Source organism: Micropterus salmoides, unplaced genomic scaffold (assembly GCF_014851395.1).
Source record: "Micropterus salmoides isolate LMB-PRFRI ecotype aquatic unplaced genomic scaffold, ASM1485139v1 Ms_hic_scaffold_23, whole genome shotgun sequence".
NCBI classification, from domain to species: domain Eukaryota; kingdom Metazoa; phylum Chordata; class Actinopteri; order Centrarchiformes; family Centrarchidae; genus Micropterus; species Micropterus salmoides.
Window position 1 is genome coordinate 7524327 of NW_024041484.1, and position 23184 is coordinate 7547510.

General features: G+C 42.8%; 3 protein-coding genes across 3 annotated transcripts in view; 2 read left to right on the top strand and 1 right to left on the bottom strand.

Annotated features, from left to right (window-relative positions):
* cdk17 (cyclin-dependent kinase 17) overlaps positions 1-3814 on the top strand; it is a 47055-nt gene extending 43241 nt beyond the window's left edge. Inside the window, exon 17 of the mRNA XM_038738916.1 lies at positions 394-3814. Within this exon, the coding sequence (XP_038594844.1) occupies positions 394-434 (41 nt within the window). The 3' untranslated portion in view covers positions 435-3814. The remainder of the gene's footprint in view (positions 1-393) is intronic.
* On the bottom strand, positions 3815-14846 carry elk3 (ETS transcription factor ELK3). The gene is made up of 6 exons (XM_038738920.1): positions 14786-14846; positions 13238-13447; positions 9283-9518; positions 8418-9143; positions 7093-7215; positions 3815-5342 (listed from the first exon to the last, which is right to left on the bottom strand). Exons 3-6 carry the CDS (start codon positions 9487-9489, stop codon positions 5247-5249), a joined length of 1152 nt encoding a protein of 383 aa, XP_038594848.1. The 5' UTR covers positions 9490-9518; positions 13238-13447; positions 14786-14846; the 3' UTR covers positions 3815-5246.
* A 24-nt stretch (positions 14847-14870) lies between these two features.
* hcfc2 (host cell factor C2) lies at positions 14871-22713 on the top strand. The gene is made up of 17 exons (XM_038738914.1): positions 14871-15091; positions 15701-15849; positions 15937-16097; positions 17461-17663; positions 17857-17941; positions 18046-18149; positions 18270-18500; positions 18625-18828; positions 19000-19070; positions 19652-19772; positions 20076-20129; positions 20236-20291; positions 20372-20506; positions 20645-20830; positions 20999-21296; positions 21383-21455; positions 21548-22713. The coding sequence occupies exons 1-17, from the start codon at positions 14926-14928 to the stop codon at positions 21555-21557; spliced, it is 2307 nt and encodes a 768-aa protein (XP_038594842.1). The 5' UTR covers positions 14871-14925; the 3' UTR covers positions 21558-22713.
* The last annotated feature ends 471 nt before the right edge of the window (positions 22714-23184 follow it).

Genomic DNA, 23184 nt, shown 5'->3' on the forward strand with positions numbered 1-23184 from the left:
ACACTGCATTACTACATTTGCCATAATGCACCTGGAATAGCGTCCATCCCTGCCTCCTAAATGACCACTTCTTGCAAACCCCATACCTCTAGTTTGTAACACAAACTTTCTTTGAAAACAGTTTTAAGTTTCAAGCCTGCTTGACCCCAAACCCCTGACATCATCAGGGTTATCTTTTGTTTGGGGTCAAACTGTGGAAAGTTCTCTCCAGAAGCATCATACAGCCTTCACAGGCTGAGCAAGACTCTGTACAAGTAAACCGAACTTCCTGTTGAACATTGGTGGTGCCTTTAAACTGTCTAAAAGGTAATGGTCTATTGAGGAAGGCTACGTATAACATCTTTGATGTAAAGGAAAGGCCTTATGGGTATTGCATTTTTGATTTCCTTCCAGGTAACGGCAAGATCAACAGGAGGCAGAGCATGCTCTTCTAAGGTCTGATGAAGAGGATGGCCGACTGCCCAACTTCTTCATCACTTCCCACCAACCTCTCGCATGAGCCCACCTTCCCTGTGCGGAGTGACTCGCCCCGCCCCTCCCAACGCTCTTACCTGCACACACATAAAAACACACACACACACACACACACACACACACACACACACTCCTCTGAATGAGTGACTCATGGGTTGAATCTGTTTGGAGATTGTGTTTATTTATTGGGGGGTGAAAGGATGAGGTTGAATTTTTTGCTGCTAAACTACTACTGTCTGTATTTAACACACCGTGTGTGCGTGTGTATGTGTGCGTGTGTGTGTGTGTGTGTGTATACCTGATGTGAACTCGAGACGCCATGCACAGTTGAGCAGTCAGTAAGGTTACTGTTGTTTTTCTTCTGACTACGATTCTCCGGCTTCATTTGAGTTAAAATTCCACTGATGTTGATGTTGACGCTGTGACAAGTTGTTGTTCTTGTTGTCGTGCTCGGAGACCGAATGCTTCAGTTTTTTTCAATTTTTTTTTTTTTTATATATATATATATATATATATATATATATATATATATATATATTTGGAGTTTATGTTTTGTTTTTCCTCGAGCTTCCGTGACTGAAGTCTACAACATTTCCAGATTTAGAAAGACTGGGACAAAAGGTCTTGGATGGGGAAAAAAATATTCCTCTGGATTTCTCTGCATAATTTTTCCAAAACGTTTTAGCCAGACTGTTCTTCTAGAGGGCCTGCTGCCTCTGGGGTGGTTGCACTGAGGGTTAAAAAAAATGGACTGCGAGGAGATTGTGGTAACAGCTTTGGACTGTGGGTTAAAGAAGCACACACAAGAGTCCAATCAAACTGGGCGAACATGAGTTCTTCAGTTCTTTTGGTCATTCTGGCTGGGACCAAAACTGAGGAGGAGGAGGGAGGCAAACAGTTGGGAAGACGAGCGAAAAGCACAGATGAAAGAAGAGGAATACTGGAGCTGAACAGGAAGTCACGTGAGGTCCCACAGGAAGCCAGCAAGCCTTCCCAAAAACCCTCACAAAACTGCCAGGACTTCATTTCTTTAAAAAAAAAGAAAATGATGCCAGCTACACTTTCTCGCTCTTTGTGCATTCAGAGATCTCACTGCAGTAACTTTGTTTTTAACTTGCACTTCAGTGTGTTTTTTTGGAATCAGGGACCCTTGGCCTCAACAAGGCCGAGTATACCCAACAGTATTAAGATGTGTTCTCTGTGTCTGTGACCTTTGGCCTCTCCTTGTGAAACAACACTGTCATTGTGGCATGTTTTTCAGAGGGGATCGGGGTGGGGGTAGGGGAAATGGTTGTTTTCCACTTGGCGTCGGACCACCGCTCTCTCCAGCATTTGTACACAAGGAAAAAAAAAAATTTCAAATTGAAATGTTAGATTTAACTGCCCGTTGTGTTGTTTGCAACTGACAGTGATGCTACAGGTGAAGCCTGTTGAGAATTCTCACTTTTTCCTGCATGTTTACTGAAGCAAATGGAAGATCTCCTGAAAACACTTAAACACTAAAATGTCTACTGGTGTGCTTTGCACTCCTGGTTTAATTTAGTTGCAGTGAGTATTTGTCTCATTCCTGTGGACCAACGAAGATGTAGTCACTTCAGCACTTCAGCAGTTGTGTGATTGCAAAAAGTGTTTCATTCACTTTAAGGATAAGTTTGACAATATGCTTACTCACTTTCTTGCAAGAGTTAGATGCCATTCTCGCATTGGTAGAATGAATATGAAGCCAGGAGCCTGTTAGCTTATCTTAGTAGACAAAAATTGGGGAAACGGTTAGGCTAGCTGTTACCCCTGCCTACTAACATCTCTAAAACTCAAAAATTAACATGTTATCATTTGTTTAATTTGTATAAAAGAGGAAGAGTTTTTACACTTTTTTTTGTATGAATTAAACAAACAAGATGTTATGTTGGTTAGTGAGATGTAGAGGTGCTGTTGGGTAGATATTGTCACTTTCAGACAGAACCAGGAGAGCTGTTTCCCCCCTTTTGCTAGTTTTTATGCTAACCTAACCTAACCAGCTGCTCGCTCCAGCTTAATGTTTATTGTACAAAAATGACAGTGGTGTCGATCTTCTCATCAAACTTTCGGCAAGAAAGCAAATAAGCCCATTTACCAAAATGTCAGACTGCTCCTTTAAAATACTTTCAGAATCAAAGGGCAAGAACTCCAGAGCTGCCGTTTTGCTCCAAAATTCAAAAGGTCACACAGGGAAAAATCCATCATGGAAAAGGCAAAGAGAGCACTTTCTACACTCACAGTAGCAAAAAATAGAAGTGAGTGTAGTGCATGAGCTTCTGCACTAAATAACACTAGGAATGCATTGAAAATCACAGGTTGAACACGTAAGTGTGTGAGAAGATCTGAGGGAGATTTTCCTGTAACTGCAGCTCTTTTGCTCAACATCTAAATGAAAATGTCACATTGTTTGACATTTAAAGGATTCGAGCAACACTGAAGTTCCCTGTTCCAACTAATGCTTGATAAACTCAAACTTAATATCTGAGAGAATTAATGTAATAAACATTAACTTTATCAGTTTGCAGCTAATAGTGTGATGAACATACTGTAATTCTCATCATTTCATTAGCTATAAACCTTTGACAACATGGATTTATTTCATCAGCTCATTAATTGAGCTTAAATTAAAATTCAATGCATACAGTAACATCAGAACAAATATAGCTGGAAGACTCCATTAACGGTTTACATTTCAAATAACGTAACTATTATTGTGTTCACAGGAAACAAGTCATTGTATTAATGGTAGACGTCCTGGACTACATTGACCTGATGCCACTTTTTTCTCCCTGGGTAGCTTCAAAAAGAAAACCTTTTTCTTCCCCTTACATTTCACATGCACTGTATTTGCATATATGGATGCTTCACTTAAACCTTGAAAACGTTATGTCTGCACATTTCAGACATGAGAATGCAGCATTATTCCACTGTTAACTGCAAACTGTGTTTCTGCCAATGGTGGCTTTTTCACATGAACAGCAGTGACATGCATGAAAGGAGATTTCTACAACGGATAAATATTTATCATTGTAAAACTTTTTCAAGTGTATGAAAGGCCTGAATTTATGTGAACATGTTTGAACGCGTAAGTGTGTACGTGTGTCTGTGTGCCTGATGCATGGAAGGCCTGCTTTGTTGTGAATTCGACCTTTGAAACACTGAGCTGCCGGTCAACAGTTGGTGTGTGACTCTTTTTACTGGAACTATTTATTTCTCATAACCATCGGAAGTAAATTTAATCTGTTTCATAAACAGTCTGTGCAGCAGTCATTCTTCGAATGGTGAAAAGAGTATGTATTACCAATTAAAAGGAATGTAGTAATTCTGGAAAGTAATTCATTTTATTCCAAAAAACAACAATTTTCTCAACAAAACAGCGAAACACAAGCAAATCACAGAGAATACATTTCCATCAATTTCTCTATAAAAATAACTAGGAGCCATTTTACAAAAAAAGGTTTTTGTGCAATTTTGACCTGGAATGTCTATTAAAACCTGGTTTTAAAGCTTAATACATTTATAAAATTCTTATGATATTGAAGGCACAGCTGGTACAAGGCTTAAAAGAACAGTGCATTTAAAAAAAGCATGAAACTATACAAAGATTCAAAAAAGTTCACAGCGTCAAGTAAAAGCAATACAGAAGACAAAATGAAGACTTCCAGAGTGTTTTAGCATGCTGGCTAGCAGGTGCACTGCTAGGGGTCAGTGTGGGATTCATCTCAAAAGGCCACAGTCTCGACAAATGTTTCTTAAGTGTAGAGAAAAAAAAAAGGTGAGACACTTGCCATGTGTCATTCGTCGTACTTGGCTTATAGCATTTAATCATCCAGTTATTCCCATTTTGTGATCAAATTCAAAGCAACAATTTGACATTTTGGGAAATGCTTTTTTTGCAGAGAGTAAGATGAGAAGATTGATGCCACTCTCATGTTTGTCAGTTTCAATATGTAGCTACAGCTGGTAGCTTAGTTAAAAACTGGAAACAGCCAGTCTGGCTATAAAGTAAAATAAACACTAATAAACATATAATCTGTGTTGTGTTTAATCAGTACAAACACTTTGGTGTTGAAGGGGTTTCACTGTTATTATGGGAGCAGTAACTTCCTGGAGTCTTGTCATTACTGTGAGTTTGCCAGGCAACCTTTAGTCCCCCATAAAACTACACATTTTTATAGTTTGGTTTTCATACCAAAAGGTAGTTAGATTCTGTTACCTCTTGACAGAGCAAGGCTGGCTGTTTCCCCATTTCCTGTATTTAAGCTAAGATAAGCCAACCGTCTCCTGGCTGTAGCTTTAAATTAAGCGTACAGACGTACAGAAAAAGATTACACTTACAAAACCTCCTGGCTTAGTGAGGTCATGTTCTCTCATAATTCCTGACATGGATTTCCCCCAGATTTCCACTGTTTGAGTCAGTGATGTGGATATTGACATCAGTCGGAGGGGGGGAGGGAATAGAAATAACTTTGCAACCAGTCTGTATTTTTCACTGAAGGAGAAAAAAAAAACATCTTGAAAAGAGGAAACACCAAACACAAATATCAAGAAGTTGAGCAGTTGAACACTCTTCTCAGAGAGCAAAGCTTCAGAGTGAAGCTCCTGTTTCTTCTAATAAATACAAAGGAACAGGATTCAGATTAAAATGTAATTGGATTCAGACAAAGTCCGACTCCTGTGCAGTTCATCATCAGAGTTTAAGGCTGATTGGCTTGGTCCTTATCTGTGCTGATCTGGCCCAGCTCAGCCTGGCATCAGGACTTGTGGGAGCTGGAGGAGAGCAGCAGAGGGGAGGGAGCGTCCACACAAGGTAAAGGCACCGGGATGGGCCCATTCAGCAGTGTGGGGAACTGTAGGGGGACAGTTAGAGGTTGATAACAGTTAAGATTTAACCCCCAAACATTCTGCTTCATCAGAGTCATGTGTGAGCAGAAGCCAGAATTTTTATTTTGGAAAGCTTGACCTGGCACCTGAAATTTCCCCTTGTAGTCTTTGAGTGATTAAAACTAGTAAAATATTTAGACAAAGCAGTGGCGGAGGAAAGCTGTCTGAGGGGCAGTGGTGAAAACAAACAAAAAGGGCACCAGCTTCATGCGGTGGGGCATTTATTGTGTATTTATCGAAAATACGAAAGCCAACATAGACGATTGGTATTCCGAGCATCAACAGAAACAAAACTTCTGTGCAGCGTAACTTTGGCACTAGGTATCACAATGTTCAATGGGCCCCTTTGGGAATTTAGGTCCCTGGGTAATCTGTCCGTCTGAGGGCCCTTCATCGTGTGTTTTGCACACAGAGGCACCTTGGAGGGCACTTTACCACATTTCCTCACACAAAGGGGCACCTTGGAGGGCGCTGCATGACACTTTTTCTACCAGAAGGGTGCCAATTAGGGCAGTGCATCACGTTTTCTCGAACTCTGGGGCAACCTAGAGGGTACTACGTCACATTTTCTTCACTGGAAGGGCACCCAGAAGGCACATCATCATATTGTTCGCAAATAGACATTATCTTGTTTTATTCATAAAAAGGTCATTCAAGCTGTGTTTTTTTCTAACATGTGGGAACCAGGCATACCCCCATGTTAGAAGATTGATATACAGTAGTTCCACTATCATTACTACAGTAATGATGTCACATCCATAATGTTAACAGTAATGTCAAGGTTAGTCTGTCCTTTCACGGAATTATTTGTGCAGTAAGATTTGGGCAGTGAATGCTGCATCACAGGAGGTAAGTGTGCGCTTGCTTAAATTGCACCGTGGGGACATTAAACTTAATGCTTAACAGTTTATTTTGGGGTTGTGTGTTTTCATGTCAGTGAGTTGACATGGGAGGGAGGGGCTTCTCACCAACCAACCCTCTGTCTTTCTCTGTAGCCAACAGGAAGTCGCCCCCTCTTCTTGTCCACACTAGAACGGAAACATCTGTGGCTTATTTTGAAACCCTGGCACACTGTGCGCACACACACACACACACACACACACACACACACACACACACACACACACACACACACTACAACTGTCAAGGTAAAATCAAAGATCCTGTAGTTATGGATTTCGTATCCATAACAACTAGAGCCAGTGATTTCTCTGAAAGGCTGGTACAAAAAATTAAGGTCAGTGTGTCCTTTTTTACACAGAACTGTCAGAACTGAAACTGTAGCTTATTTGAGAACACAATTAAGGTAATTATCCCCCCCAAAATAATGTTTTCCAGCGTTATAGAGACAAAGTTGGAACAGGCATTTTCCCTCCCTCTTGTGTGTAAACAGTCTGGTTTAAAATCAGGAGGTTAGGGTTGGTTTCAGGTTCGGATGATCTTATCTTATTGGTGGAAAGTGCTTGTCAGACTGTTCAGCAGTGTGTACTAACTTGAGGAAGTTGTGCACACAACTCGTTCCGTCATTTTCCGTTCCATTCCGTGTACAAACCGATGAATCTCCATCCTTTAAGGAAAGATTGTCTGAAAGTGGGTGTGTCATTAAATCCAACTGAACGATTACCGTGGCTACCCCCTCTCTATGATGGCTTGGACAACATGCAGTCGCTCGAATTCCTCACATACACAGCAGTACAAGAAATGTGGCGGGTTTACCTGAAAGAGGGGGGCATGGCTCTGCAGCTGGGCAGGGCTGAGGGGTCCCACTGGACTTAGGCTGGACCAGAAATGGATATTGGAGAGCAGAGGACTGGGAGTGAGCAGCAGACCAGACGGAGTCTATATTGACAGAACCCAAAATGAAAATGTCAGAGGATAAATACACCAAGATGGAAATGAAGGTGTTTATTCTGGCAGTGAGTCCACAGAGCTGTCCACAGTCTGTGGTGAAGTTGTCATGTCATTCAGTTTCACCCAGAGCTCAAAGCCAAGTCTGCCCTCTAGTGAACTCTCGTCTACCAGACAGACTGACTTGGCAGACTGACTCCATGCAGGTCAGGAAGCTCCGCTCATACAGAATTCATGACATCTATTTTCTTCTGTCTCGTCTTTCTTCTGTCGCTTCATATTTCACTAAGGCCAGTTTGATTTTTTCTTTCTGGTTCTGTCATGGGAACACAAGACTCTGCTGCCAGGAACTAAAACGTTCAGGAGCAAAAATTTCTTCAGTGCGTTTGCAGTGACCACTGAGTTTATTGTTTTAAATTTTTCTTTTAACGATGCTTAACATAATGCAATATGCATAATTCTGCTAAAAGTCAAAAGAAAGAAAGTCAGCTCCACTTTTTCAAGACCAGCTCATGCTGTGCTGTCATGCTGCCAGATGGCTTTTGCCATTTTCCCAGATAAAGCTCATAGCTTGACCAGCAACCACCATCAACTGGTTTGTGAGACATCTGCGGGGACTGTTTTATAATGTAGGAACTAAAATCAGAACCACATATGTCCTGGGGGTAGGTTTCTAAATTCTGAAAAGTTCCTGTGGTGGAGGAGGGGATGTGGATACTTAACCAGCAGCTCAGGTGTTTCTTGCCGACACTGTATTAAAGAAAATGGTCAGTGATGAGTGAAGGCTTCAACATACACTTTTTCCATCAATTATGTACTAGACACTCAGCAGCCTATCATTGCTCAGTCTGGATGAAAGCATCAGCTGAGTGCCTTAATGTTGTCAGACCGTCCTGGTTTGGTCAGTGTGCTGTTGCCAGTGACTCAGGAGCTTCAGGAACATATGGCTTCACTTATGAACCTCCTCCCTCCCTCCCTCCCTTGCCTCCTCCCCTCTTTCCGCTCACCTCTTTCCATCTCCTCCCTGTCTACAAGCTTAACTTTCTTCAACCCCAAAATGCCTGGTTCTTCTTTTTCTTCTCCTCTTTCCCTCTCTCGCCTTCTCTTTCCTCACCTAAAACAACCTGCAGAAGTAGAAGGGATCATGTGTGAGTTAAATGTTGGTAATACATGTGTTATGTGTCATGGTGTACCTGTGCAGTGAGGAAGGCAGGAGTCAGGGACCCTGAAGGCAAAGCAGGGCTGTTGAGAGCAATGGAAACGAGGTCACTTCCTGTAAGGAGGAGAGAGGAGGCGGAGATTTCCAAGCCTTTGGGTTTTCGGCATTTCAAGGGTGCAATATTGGCCAGTCCCCTTCTCTCTGGCGTTGTCGTGCTATGTGACCTCACTCTCTCCCTCTGACCAGATGACAGGTTTAGAGGTTGAGCGCTCTGCTCTAACTCTTCAGTGTCTGGGCTCTGGCTCCGCCCCCTCCATAGTGTACAGGCGGGGCTTTGTGGCGGGGAGGAGGAGCAGGACAAAGAGCGCTCCTGCTGAGGAGACGGTCTGGAGGAATGGGAGGCCTCCGTTGAGGATGGGGGTGGGGTGGAGGGGAGGGAGGAGTGGCCACGGTTGGTTATGTATCGGATGACAGAGGAGCTGTCGTCATGGCGTTCGGCTCTGGGCTCCGTCTTGATGGGCCGGTGTGGTTCTAAGGAGTGCTGCAGGGAGCTGACGGTGAAGGAGGAGTACAGGCTGGAGTGGAGGTACTGGTTTCTCTGAACCCCATCCTCGTCGTCAGCCTCAGGCTCTGACATTGCACCCCCACTTTCCTCACTGCTGCGGCCCGTCTCCACCGCCGCAGGGTCCATCTTCACGATGTCAGGGAATGACACAAACTTGTAGACAAACTTCTGACCAATCACCTTCTTAATGATGTTCTGCGGAGGGAACGAACATGATTTCTTATTTTAAACCCATTTTTAACACTTTTGGTCTCCATAGCTATAACGACATAAAACATCATCAAGCCACCTAGACATTGTATTTCAATTGCTTTTAAATGTACTTGTTGCCTACTTTGTCGTAGTAGTAGCGCAGGGCTCTGCTCAGCTTGTCATAGTTCATGTTGGTCTTGTTCTTGCGCAGCCCCCACAGCTTGGCCACTTCTTCGGACTTAAGCAGCTTGAACTCGCCGTCGTTGGACGTCCAGCAAATGAGATGCTTGTGGCTTTGGTCGAGCAGCAGCTGCAGCAGGAACTGCCAGAGCGTGATGGAACTCTCCATGATGGGGTGAAACCAGAGACACAGGCGATCTACAGAGGGAATCTTATTAAAGTCAATTCAACGACCACATATTAGGCTACTTTGTGCTATCAAGAAGCCATTCAAACATCTTTTCTTTTTTTGCAAACAAGATGGATTGCTTTCTAGCACAAATCAGGAAGAGGGCAATGTTCTTCCAGAGGAGACTTTGTGAGTTTCTGGTGAAAGCTGAGGGTTCCAACACATTTATCCTCAGGAAAGAGGATCAGAAGCAGGTGTTGGTTTGACGAGAGCAGTGAGGCTGAACCAAAACTATAACGTTGCGGGCTGTAACAAAACAAAACAATGAGCTAAAAGATGCTAAAACGCTCTGTTGGCTGAGGGGGACTGCAGACTTAAGTGATAATTATTTGTGATATCAATGTGAGTGACACCTGTCACAGTACTCATAGTTCTTTGATCCATTGTTATAAATATATTGATTTGTGCAGCTTTAAAGTTCACTGTTAAAGGTCACACATTTCAGTTGTGTCCATGAATCATCACAGATTAGGGTGATGACATTCAGCTCAGGAAATCAAGTCACTGGAAAGTGAAAGAAATGATAAAAATAACTAGTCACTCAATGCCCTTAATATGGAAACAATTTCACACATTCTTTGACTATTTAGGGAATAAAAAAGCCAGACATAAAAAAATACATAAAAAGTAGGAAGGAAAGAAAGAAGGAGGATAGGTGGGCAGCAAGGAGGAGGAGGAATTATTAATGTCAACACAAATGTGTACCGCGATCCTTCCGCTAATGCAAACACCACTAACAACCACAAGCCCAACAGTGCTGACCATGCCCACCACCACCCACCTTTCTCTGACTGGGAATTCCCTGTTCCAAACACTGAGCCCACAAACGGACAACAACACAAACATGTAAACGACACAGGCTCTACAGGACAGTCCACTTTGCCGTAAGTTTCTGAACACTGTGGTTCTGAACAGTAATCTATAATACTTAATCCAAGCTATACCTCACACGTATGAACTCATGCTCTTTGGTTTGGTGGACTCACACACTTTGGCTGCCTTCCAAAGCAGGATGGCGGTAGTAGTAGCCTAAATACAAGTCTGAGTGAATCCACCATTGATGCTTAGAATTGAAATTATCTATGGCTTTGTCAGAAATCACTCACTGCTCACTAAATAGTGTGTTTACCATCTTGCAGTGCAGTCCGAATGTATATTGAGAAATATTATACCCTATATAGTGGACTCAAGTATGAGTGAATGCGTTGTAAAAAGTAGTGTACAACCAATGGTCACTAATACCATCATGCATTGCACTGATAGAAAAATGGCCCACCAGCCAACATTGCCACAACAATGATGTAAGTAACGGCACAGAGATAATGACCCGGGAAGTGTCCAAAAGCTCACCATAGTCCTCTACATAGAACAACCTAGATAGGGACACAGCCCATGTGGCCTTACTTCACCTCTTCAGTACATTTAAATCTTGGAAAGGGCGTGTTTTATTTATGTCCATATGAAAGAGAGAAAAAAGAAACAAACACAGGAACTGCAGATGCTTTCATTCAGGGCACATGGGACCGCTGCATGGTTTGATTCATTGAAAGATATGTGAATCCCATGATATAGCCTTCACTGTCACCTGATCTCAAGCCCATTGAACACCTGTGGAATACCTAAATCAACTCATCTGCATACTTATCATGGTTTAATGATATTATGCTCAGGGATGTAGTAAAGGTTGAATATGCTTGAAATCCCCATTACTTACAAAAAATGTATAAAGTTGTGGGTTTTTTTCCATGACAAAAGAAATGGTTTTCCTGCTAATGGTTCTCTCACTACACTTATAAATATCTGATTTCATTTTACTTCACTTTTACGTCTGTGTGTACAGTCTCTTGTGTTTGTGTGTGTGTTGCAGACCGAAAAAGAGAGCAAAAGAGGGCCAGGCATTGGTTGGCTTTTGAATGTTTCTATGGTGATAAAGCAGGATGTGGTCAGTGACCTTCTGCCAAGACAAGCACGGTTCTAACTGACGTGTTTACCTGGAAACCACTGACTGTCTGTGAGCGTCCGCCTGTCTTTTTCTCCATCTCCTTTTTTCCCCCTCTCTCAAAGCTATTTATTAATATGGTGCCTTATTAGCAGGAAATACAAAACTACTTACTGCCAAAAGGAAATGACAAATAACTCATTAAAGCCAGATTTAATTTGCAACCATGACAATTTGACAGCAGACTTTGCAGAAACAGAAATCTCCATGTCAACCACATCTGCCTCAATAGCAGAGGACCTGAAACATTGCCACCATAATGATGATGGTTACTCTACGTTCTTTCATAATAACAACATATGGTTCAGTACTTACAAAATAATCAACCATGAATTCAGTTTAAACATACAGTATGCATGTCTTTCTTTCACTGTCCTAAAAGGAAACCCTCCAGCATAGACAGGAAAGTGTATGTGGTGCTAACAATGACCCATCACCATGAACACACAGAAACACATATCCTCGCTTCCTTTTTCCTGCATGGGTGTGTGTGTTAAGTGATGGAAGAACTGTAGTGCTGTCTGCCTGTCTAAACCAGGACTTCCTGTCATTCAGCTGCAGGGGCGTCTTCCCGGAGAATGGCCTTCCCTCGCTGGGAGGTAGGATGTCCTGTAACTGGGTACCACCAGGAAATAAACGTGCACGTGCACACACACTCCCATGCTTTATTCCCCTTATTGGTAACACTTGTTTTTAAGAGCAACATCTCAACACACACCCACGCATTCGAAGAGCCACAACAACATATGGAGAATACATCTATGTCCTGATGTGAGACTCTGTTTGTTCTATGTTTACCCTCTGGCGTTTCACTCTTAACAAGTCTGGGCTGGAGAGAAACAAATCAGGAGGAAATGTTGATTTATGGAATTTCAGAATAAAAGCAGTCCCGTACTGACCCTCGGTGTTATAGCTTAGAGTTCGACAGTTAACAAGGTATACATGACCCATACATGAACACTCCTCCCTCAAATGTCAATCTATCGGATATACATGCCAGCATACTTTGGACACTTAAGATCTTTAATCCCACTGAAACAAACCAAACCAAAAACCTGCACAAGATTCTATAACCATTTATTCTGGGCTAGTTATTTCTTATTTTTGGAAATGTGTGTGTGTGTGTGTGTGTGTGTGTGGGTGTGGGTGTGAAGCAATCCATCTTGTGTGTTCTGCTGGAACTCAAATGCTTCTTTGTTTTGCACCAGTGACTCATTTTCAAGATGTTGTCTGCTGCCAGCTTCAATCCGGAAGCGCATGGCAATTAAGTCTGCGAGGTCCAGACAAACCAGAAAGTCTACTACTAGATTTTTAAAGGAGCCACGGTTAATTCTTTCCACAGCAGCCGGTACACTAACATATTTTCTTTCTTTCTATTTTCTTTCTTTCTTTTTATTAAATGTAGCCAAACAAGCTGAGGCAACTTTAAGCATGTGTGTCTGTACCAAAGCGGAAAACGCACAAGGATTTAACACCTTTTTACGCACAGCTTTAACGCTTTTTACGCACAGCTTTAACACTTTATGCGCGGCTTCAATGTGGTTTTCAAGTTGACACTGAACATCTGAGCCTGATCAGGTTTCATCAGATATAACAACAACTAATTTAAGTATGTTTCTGTCTCTCTGTTATGCACGAACCAATAAGTATAGAAAGTTAAAGTAGAAGGAAACTTAAACTTTTACCTACCCTGCTTTGGACGGCCGCTGCTCCTCTGTCCGTCTGCCCTGCGTGATGTGTGTGTTTGTGTCTTAAAGCGGTGCGTGTGTGTTGTGTTGGGGCTCCATGCTGCGGCTGTCTGAAAGCGGATCCGCAGCTTTTCTCTCTCCTGCCTCAGAGCAGGAAGTCGGGACGCGCAGACGGAGAACCGGCGCACTTCCTTTGGCGCAGTATTCCCGTCTGTGTAAACACACACACAAACTCACTTCTTGTCATGCCCCCCCAAATCACTCTCTCACGCACACACGGGCCCAAGCCAAGACCTGTGCACACCTCAACTCAAGCACTGAAATAGCCTGGAGGCTGACTCACACACACACACACACACACACACACACACACACACACACACACAATATTATAGCTTAATTCCGCTGAGCCAACTGACAACTGACGTCACCCTCTTCCTGCTCACCAGGAGGGGTTCCTGTTCCTACTCACACACACACACACACTCACACACACACACACACACACACACACACACACACACACACACACACACACACACTTTGATTAAGTGCAGCATGTCTTAGCTAAACCAAAGAAAATGAATGCATTTCTGAAGGGGTTAACTGATCTGATCTGTTATTTTCTGTTTATCTGTTTCTTGTATTTTGTTGTACTTCCCTTTTTCTTTGTTTTTACTTTATGTTTTACTTCTCTTGGGTTTCTCTTTGCAGCCTATGCATTCATACTGGAATTAACTTATGCTACCTCATACAGGTGGATAAATATTCTAGTTAGGTTAAGAGGGATAGAGAGGCTCAGTACTGCAGACAGTTTACACGGAAATGGACTATAACCTATAGTTTAGGCCTAAATGTGGCCCATGTGGACAAATGAAGTTATTGGTTACCAGAAAAAAATAGCATAGAAATGAACTGGGTCTGTTAGAGAACCATTTTGACAATGAAATAACACAGAGGTTCTGAGATGGGATGTGTGCTTGACACAAATCAGACAGATCTGTTTCAACCAACTGCACTATGGACTTCCCTGTGTATTTGTGCATGTCAATTTGAGCTCAAAGGCCATGCCAACATTTAATGTTTCCTTAACATCTTGTAGTTGACAGGAAAACGTTGCATCGTTAAACGAGTACTGTAGCGATTTAGTCAGGCGACCCACACGAGACAGTTGAAAAATAGAATGGTCAAAGTCTGCAGCACACAACTGATATCCCTACTTTCACTCAGCACTCAGCAATACAACTTAATCGCCTGACTTAGCTTGAGAAAGCCCAAGCTGCGATACCCCTGATGATAACTTGAGAGTTTTTTTCATTCCAGATATTAGAAAGCTGCCTCCAGAGCAACAGGAGACAGAGGCTACAACTGTCTGAACAGTAATGCCTACACATACTGTAAACTGAACTTTGTGTATGTGGAGCGTCCCTTCAGCTGTTGACTGGTTGTCATCAAGAACAGACAAGTGTAATCAGTGGAAACAGTTATTTGTCTTTTTCCCCGCAGTTTTTTAATTAGCTATAAGTAGTATGCATTTCCATTCCGTTACCTCGAATCTTGATCCCCGATAAACGAGGCAGAGTGAAACTCTGTTTTCACCTCTCTGGTTGAATTTCCTGATGCCAACTTAGCCCCGCCCACGCCTTTGAAACGTCAACAGCGCCAAACTTGGGGCTCCCTATCGGGAAAATGACCACAGCTACCGAGGAGCCGCAATGGAGAAAAGTCCATTCCGTTACAGGGGTGATACCGCGGTCCAGACACGGACACCGCGCTGCTGCAATACGGGAGCTGATTATTGTTTTCGGTGGTGGAAACGAAGGGATAGCGGAGTACCTCCATGTTTACAACACTGGTAAGCTAACGTTAGCCGGACGCTAACTAGCAGGTTAGCGGCTAATGTTTTTAGCATGCCCAGAGTCAAAAACACTCATTAAGCCAACACAACCTTTGCATGAGCGTTTGTTGTTTATTTTTAGCATAATTTTGATTGCAGCATGGGTTAGTTGTTATAAACTAGCCACTATCTTGAGCTGGATAGCGGTATTTCAGCTGGATTGCTAGCTTTAAACAGACTGGTAGGAGGGGCGCCATGTCATGTGTACGATCAGTGCACCGTTATCTGAACAATTGAACTTTAATGAAAAAGTGGCACTAAATCACACAGTAGAATATAGCTTTAAACATTCTCACTATGTAGGTTAGTCATCATTGTAGTGGCGTGAATGAGCACTAGTAGTACACTTGTAAGTTTGAAGTGGTTGCTGTCCAAGATACTGTTTAAATTGTATGTTGTGCATTGTGCAATAAAGACCATAAAGTGTACTGTTTTTTTTTGTCTAATTTATCTAGCTACTAGGGGAAAAAAAGTTGTTTTCCTACAGGGTGTGTAAAATGTCTAAATGGCAGCATTCACCAGGATGTTCTGTGTAATGCAATGGCTGACATTTGGCCATTCTTCCAGTCTCAAGGCAGTGGTTTCTGCCTGCGGTGAGGGGTGACATCCCACCTGGCTGTGCTGCCCATGGTTTCGTCTGTGAAGGCACTCGAATACTGGTCTTTGGCGGTATGGTTGAGTTTGGGAAATACACCAACAGCCTCTATGAACTTCAGGTAATGCCGGCACATTTCTTCAGTGGTCTATTGTAACCCCGTTGCTAAAACATTGTCAAAGCGTGACTTTGGTCCTGTGTGACTCAGGCTAGTCGCTGGCTGTGGAAGAAGCTGAAGCCCAGAGCACCCAGGAATGGCTGTCCTCCCTGCCCCCGGATTGGACATAGCTTCACCCTTGTGGGTAACAAGTGTTACCTGTTTGGAGGGCTGGCCAATGATAGTGAAGACCCCAATGGCAATGTACCAAGGTACTGTGTGGGCAAGTACACACAATAAACACCCTACATGGAGTTTTATACCCTTGGCTTTTCAGAGACACATTAAGACAGGGCAGACTTGTTTTTGTAGGCTTCATCTAGTGGTTATTATCATTATCAATTAGTCTTCTGATATTTTTACCCAATTGATTGATTTATCTTTAAAAGTTTCAAGGTACACTTGTCATTCGTCAACACAGGGCTTGAAGTTGTAGCCCCCTTCGTGCCACACATTGAACAAAGTATATACAGATATTTAATATTACAATATAATAAAAATAATTTACACCGTTATACATTTTAACAAGGTAATGTGAAACTCCATGTCATTTATTTATGGTGGAGTGCAGAGTATGAGGTGGAGATGACCTGGGGGTAGAAGCTGCTTTGTAGTCTGGTGGTACGACAGCAGGTACTTCTGTATCTCTTGCCAGATGGCAGCAGGGTAAACAGGCTTTGGCTGGGATGGTGTTGCATCCCTTTAAAAAACGTCCCTTTAAATGACAACAGTCAAAGAAATTGATACCAAGTGGTAGTGACAATTAAAGGTGTTTTATTTTATTTAAGTTATACTGACCACACACCAGTCTTATCTACAAAAAATAAATTAGCCAAGACATACAAAGGTGGCACCAACACTAAACCTAGTGTTTCTAGACAAAGTGAACTACATGAGTGAAGAAAATTGTAAAGGGTACCCCAAACGTACCTAATTCCCTAAACCTCGCTCCATATACTGTTTCTTTATAAAGTGTGCTCTCACAGAATGCAGCAGTTGAGTCAGAGAAAGTGAACTCTTCAGGCGGGTTTCTTTTATTGAAGGCTTGGCATGGTGATTGGCCAGCTTCAGATTTCAAGCAATGAGTAGCAAGAAGAAAACACCCATGGCCAGCTTGGCACGTAACAGGTGGGTGCTGTCTCCTAGTATCCTGTGGGCTGTGTGCCGGCACCTCACAGATATCACTGATGGGTAGCGATGATCTTTAGAGTGGTTTTAAACACCCACTGCAGAGCCCTCCGGTCCTGGGCGGTGCACATCCTATGCCAGTTGGTGATGTTTTCAGTCAGGATGCTTTCTATTGTCTGTGAACGCTGACAAGAACTTGGCACTTTTTCCTTGCAAAAGTATTGAAACTATGATCAAAATAGTTTCTGATTAATTAGCTTTCAGCTCTAGTTGAAAGTATAACCTTTGAATGGCTCTAATGAACCTTGAGCCAATCACAGTGGCTGACTGCTGATTCCGGACCAATTGGGAGTCATTAGAGTTGAGTCCAGAACAAGCTTAATTATGATATATAGCCTCTCTCTAAGAGAGAGTTGCATAAATGAGTTTGACTCTTTACCATCTTAGATACATGGGTGACTTGTATGAGCTGGAGTTGCAGTCAGGATCTGGGGCAAGAGGCTGGAACATCCCAGAGACGAAGGGGGTCGGTCCCTCAGCACGAGAGTCCCACACCTCAGTTGCCTACTCTGGCCTCGGCTCCCCGAAGCTCTATATCTTTGGAGGGATGCAAGGATGCCGGTTGGACGACCTCTGGCAGCTTGACCTCGGTAGGACGTCTTTTTTTGACAGATTATTTTGACTATGTGCAAATTTTAGAAAATAAAGCTTTTTGCATTGTTAAGTTGTTTCTGTACCTTGAATTAAATACAAGGTATCTGCGTGTTTACTCTTCTAAATGGCAGTGAGAAACAACTCCAGAATATTCAAACTACCTTGTCATGATCCCTTTCCTTTCTTTAGACACAATGGTTTGGTCGACTCCTGAAACCAGGGGTTCCAACCCACTTCCCAGAAGCCTTCACTCTGCCAATGTCATTGGAAACAAGTATGAGATCCTTTATTGTCTGTGGTATATCTCTGTTTAGTTTAGTCTGTATGTGACACACGAGCTAGCCTTTGACAAACCGCAGCGTGTCCCTCTTTTTGCAGGATGTATGTTTTTGGTGGCTGGATTCCGGTTCCAGAGTCAGACAAACACATTGCTTTAGGAACTGAATGGATCTGCACCAACTCCTTATGTGTACTCAACTTAGGTCAGTACATTTCTCCTTAGAATATTCCACACTCTTGTCAGAATTTTCACGCAGGGTGTCGGGCTTTCTGCATCATTCAGAGGCCAGCAAAATCACTGCTGCCCTGTTTTACCGTCACAGACACTATGAGCTGGCACAACCTGGGCCCAGAGCAGCAGGATGACATCGAGTCCCAGCTGCAGAGCCAGGGACCCCACAGTGACGACCCGTATGCCTGTAGGCCCAGAGCCAGGGCCGGCCACTGTGCTGCCACTGTCGGGTCCAGGCTTTACATTTGGAGCGGCCGTGACGGATACCGTAAGAGCTGGAACTACCAAGTCTGCTGCAAGGACCTCTGGTACCTGGAGACAGGTGAGATCTGAGAGCAGGCTGTTTAGAGAGGCTGTACTGATGTCTTGTTGATTTCAATTGTTAGACTTTGGTGACATTTCATTAATACAGTTACACAATGTAATATTCTGTATTTTGTCCTCAGACCGACCTGCCACCCCTGAGGCAGTGTTACTCATCAAATCCACAGTCAGCATGCTTCATGTGGCGTGGCGCCCCCTAGCGGCGGCCGACTGCTACATCCTTCAGATCCAGCCTGCCTGTCCTCCCAGCACTGCAGCTGGTGATCCACCAGCCGCCCATCCAATGAGAACAGATGGACCTGAGGGGAAGGTTGAAGACAATTCAGGTAAGGAGGGGCCACATATTCAGTTGTCTCCTCAGTGCGGGCAGTGGGCAACAAACACGCTGAAGAAAAAAAATAGAGGTTACTAAACAACGAAAAAAAAAAAACTGTAGCAGGTGGGAAACATTCTAAAGACATTTCTGGCACTACACTGACATCTTCCTCCTTTCTCAGGTGTCCAGTCCCTTCAGCCTGAAATTGAAGGAACCACAAATGAAAACGCGGAAGCATCAGCTCGGGTAGATGTGAGTTGCTTAATTAAATCTGTAAATGAAGACTATTACATGTAACAACACTACCCTGTATTATCATTACCTGAAGAGACCAGCAGACCGACCACAGAGGTGTCAGTGCTGGTATTGTAGACTGAATTTGAACACACCGAAGGTGTTTGTTTCACGGTGCATTCACACTGAGTTTAGAATGGTTTCACCAAACACTGCTGCATTTTGTTCCTGTAGATTGGGTTCCTTTTTTCACGTGGGAATGAAGCCATTTGAACTTTAATTGTAGTACAGACAAAGAGGCGCGTGAGAATGTCTCTGTTCTGAGACCTCTGCTCTTACAGTATTTTAGTTTAATACAGTTTAGACAATAAGCAGATATTATCGTCTAAAATGACACAAGAAAGCAAAAACTTGCCACTGCAGTAAACACATGACGTTGCGTAAAGGAACTTCATAATAATACATTGTGAAGGAACCCTGACAGTTAAAACAGTAAAAAATTCACTGTAGTTTGGTGCTTTTATGCACTGTTTTGTTTGTGCCTTACTCTAGCTATGCTCTCTATTTCGCACAACAGTCATTTCCTCCCTGAATTTCAGGATGCTTCAGCACAGCAGGAATCTGCAGTAAAGTCGTCCAGTTGCTCAGCAGAGACCCGAGCAGAAGGAGCGAGGACTACCGGGAGAGGGACAGAGAAGGACTCGGACACAAAGTGCTGCGGTAAGGCTAATAGCTAAGTTATTAAATGCTGGATTACCCACGATGATTGTTGTGCTTCCCCAAATGTAATTGTTTGGGACAATAAAATGTGAAGGTATGTTTGAAGTAACAAACACACACAGCGTTAGGGAAACAAAAACACGCAGCAAGCTTTTTCACCAGAGCAACTGTTCAGTCTGAACTGCCCTCATCATTTAAAACTTTAGACAGTTTTGTTTTCTCACTCTAGCTTTAGTGTTACTGCAGTTTCTCAGCTTTGATCCTGAGCTTTTGCACACTCTATCTGTGTGTTGGTTGTAATAGCTGGACAGGAGACATCAACGACAGAGGTCAGCAGCTCAACTCAGCACCAGCCAGGTAACGATGATGCTCCCACTCTAATGTCAGCGATGGACCAGACTGCAGCAGGTTGAGGTTTTTCAAACAGGTGAAGCTCACTGCGGACGTTGCTTTGCTTTTACAGAGAAACAGCCTGTTTCAGCTGACAAGACAACGGATTTGTACGCCCCCACACACCAGGTCAGATACTTCTGTACAGTAATTATTGGCTCTTTCACTCAGCCTGGTCTGAACTAAGACTGTAAACTCTTTACCTCCAGAATCCTGATGAAGGAGTGTGGTTTGATGTTGGTGTGTTCAAAACACTCTTTTCTGAGGTCAGACATTACTTCCTGCCTGCTGACAGTGACCAGGCGACTGCAGCCATCAGCAGCCGGCCCCCAAATACTAAAGAGGTAAAAAAAAAACTACAACTTCCCACTTCCCAACTATTTTATTCACAAAAGACTGATTTTACAGTTGTTTATCACATCTCGGACATTAATTATCCATGAGGATGTGTCCTATGCTCATTGTTCTTGTTCTTCCTCCAGAGGAAGCTGCCAGGGCCTCAGGACTACCAGGGCAGAGAAAAGCAGGAGCTGGCTCCAGGTCAGACCTACAGGTTTAGAGTTGCAGGTTTCAACTTCTTTGGCCAGGGAGACTTCAGCCCGGTCAGCGAGTTCAAGACCTGCCAACCTGGTTTCCCTGGAGCTCCCTCTGCTGTCAAAATTACCAAGGTGACATATCCATGATATTCAGACACAGAAAACAAGGACATGTGATCAGTCATGTGGGCAACATGGGGGATATCAGTTACTGTAGACGGTTTTCAGACTGAAAAACTGTTGATAAAATAAATTAAGAGCTGCTACAATATTTTTATTTTTTATTTTTTTCCTGCACAGGCCAACGATTCGATCCACATCACGTGGGAGGCTCCCTCCTCTCCATCAGGCCGGATCCTGGAGTACTCCATGTACATGGCAGTGAGGAAGAGCCGCTCCACAAGCTCAGAGCGTCCGGGTCAGATGGCATTCATCAGGATCTACCGCGGCACTAAGATGTCCTGCTCGGTCAGCTCCACCCACATGGACAATGCCCACATTGACTGCTCCGCCTCCAACCGTCCGGCTGTCGTGTTCCGCATAGCTGCAAAGAATGAACAGGGCTACGGCCCCGCGACGCAGATCCGCTGGATTCAAGGCAGGGGGGCTTGAGTTTTTTCGCATGTAATAAGATTTTGTGGACAGATTCAACCTTGATCCAGCTGCCTGTTTCTGTCTTTTTAGATCCCACTAAGTTGCGTACACCTGCATCCAAAGCAGACAACAGTGCAGAGGCAGACCAGGATGCGGCTGACAGGTAACCAGAGTAACCTCCTAACCTAAAATTTCTGTTAATTTTCACTTTGTAAAATTGAATTTATTTTTTATTACATTTCCTTTTTCTTGCAGCTCCAGCTGAACGTGTGCACTCAGGAAGTTGCCAATGTACGCCACTCAGAGGATGTATATTTCCTAGATAGCTTTTTTAAATTTATTTTTTTATGTATTTAATTACTCTCTTGTAAATAGATATACATTTTCACAGGATACTTGACCACTTGGCTATTTTAGTTAAAAATGTTTTGTTAAGTAATAATATGTAATATGATATAGACCAAAGTAAGTGTGATTTCAGACTGAAAAGGTTGGAGGTGCCTTAGAGTGTTTTATCAGCCACTGCTGCTTTATACAGCATGTCATGGTTTGAATGAAACACAGGTGTTAAGATGTTTTCAGGGCCAGTGAACATCTGAAGTAAAATCTTTTTTTTAGTGTGGACTACTTTTACAATCCTGATGACTCTGTGAAGTTATGAAATACTAATGATCTGTTGTTGTTTTATATTCAGATCATTTACAATGATTCATGTTTGGTTTGAGATTTTTGTTTACAGGTTTTGTCACTGTGCACAACCATAAGTTACTACAAGCTTTTTTTTTTTGTGTCCATTACATTTCTGCATCACATTTATCAGTATATAATTTTGCATTTATTTTATTGTCATTATTCTCGCTAGATCGCTTACATTGTTAATGAGTTACATGTAAAAAAGGTTCCGTTCTAAATCAAAATTTGACACACTACTAATAATGTTTATGAATAAAGGTATCAAAAATGCTGCAGATATATTACAGGAAAAGATTTGCGTGTCAACACTATTATTGTCTTTGGTTTGACTAGCTCACCATTTAGTGGGCAAAAAGTATTGGTATTCTCCGCCATCACATCTGGACTGAGACTATTACAGGCCTCTATAACTGGTGTGCTGAAGGAACGCGTGGTATGCAGACCTCAGATGCTGCATCTCTTCATTTTCTTGCTAATAAATGATTCCTTGCTTGTGCTGTCTTCCATAGAAGAGCATTTATCGAGTATGGTATTTGATTAAGCTGCACACTGTATTTGAATGAAGATGAGGTTAAACCTCAAGAGGAAATCCACTTCACAACACTGCATGCACCTCACTCATGTACTATCCACAGTATCATTGTAGATGCGGTGTGTTTGTGTAATGGAGGTGAATTTGTTCTCATTAAGGACAAATAAAATTGTAAACCGGGACCTGTAGAACAATATGGTTTGCTTTCTGCGTCTTGTTTGTTTAAATCAGCAAAGCATTTAACAACAAAGGGCATTGAGTTTGTGGATACAATCATTTCTGGCGGTGTTTCTGGATATCAGTGGGCTGGTTGAAACAGTCCGTTGTTGTCTGTGGGTTCAACTGTCTGATTGTTAATGGAGATAGGCTTATCACTTCCTTTCTCTGGATGACATTCATATACTCGTTTTTATGCTGAAGTTGGCCATAGCAGAGTAATGAGAAGTGTTTCGAAGTACTTGCTGTATGTAATGATTGAGTAGCTTATAGTGTACAATCTGTGTACAGGATGTAAAGGAAGGGTGCTTACTGACACCGTTACCCAGTGATCGCAGTAGTAGGACAGTTCAGACAGCCAAGACTGATGCATAGCAAGATGATGTTCAACAACAGTTTTTTCAGGCACCTCAAAATTACTGAATTAGGTGTAGGTTGATCCACGGAGTGT

Bases quoted from the DNA above. Each gene is read 5' to 3' on its own strand.
- hcfc2 (XM_038738914.1), top strand. From the start codon at position 14,926: ATGACCACAGCTACCGAGGAGCCGCAATGGAGAAAAGTCCATTCCGTT. The intron at 16,098-17,460 runs GTACTGTGTGGG...TTACCATCTTAG, and splicing joins CCCAATGGCAATGTACCAAG to ATACATGGGTGACTTGTATG. The intron at 20,507-20,644 runs GTAAAAAAAAAA...TTCTTCCTCCAG, and splicing joins GGCCCCCAAATACTAAAGAG to AGGAAGCTGCCAGGGCCTCA.
- elk3 (XM_038738920.1), bottom strand. From the start codon at position 9,489: ATGGAGAGTTCCATCACGCTCTGGCAGTTCCTGCTGCAGCTGCTGCTC. The intron at 7,216-8,417 runs GTACACCATGAC...CTGTCAATATAG, and splicing joins CTGCCTTCCTCACTGCACAG to ACTCCGTCTGGTCTGCTGCT. The intron at 5,343-7,092 runs GTAAACCCGCCA...GTCCCCCTACAG, and splicing joins GCCATGCCCCCCTCTTTCAG to TTCCCCACACTGCTGAATGG.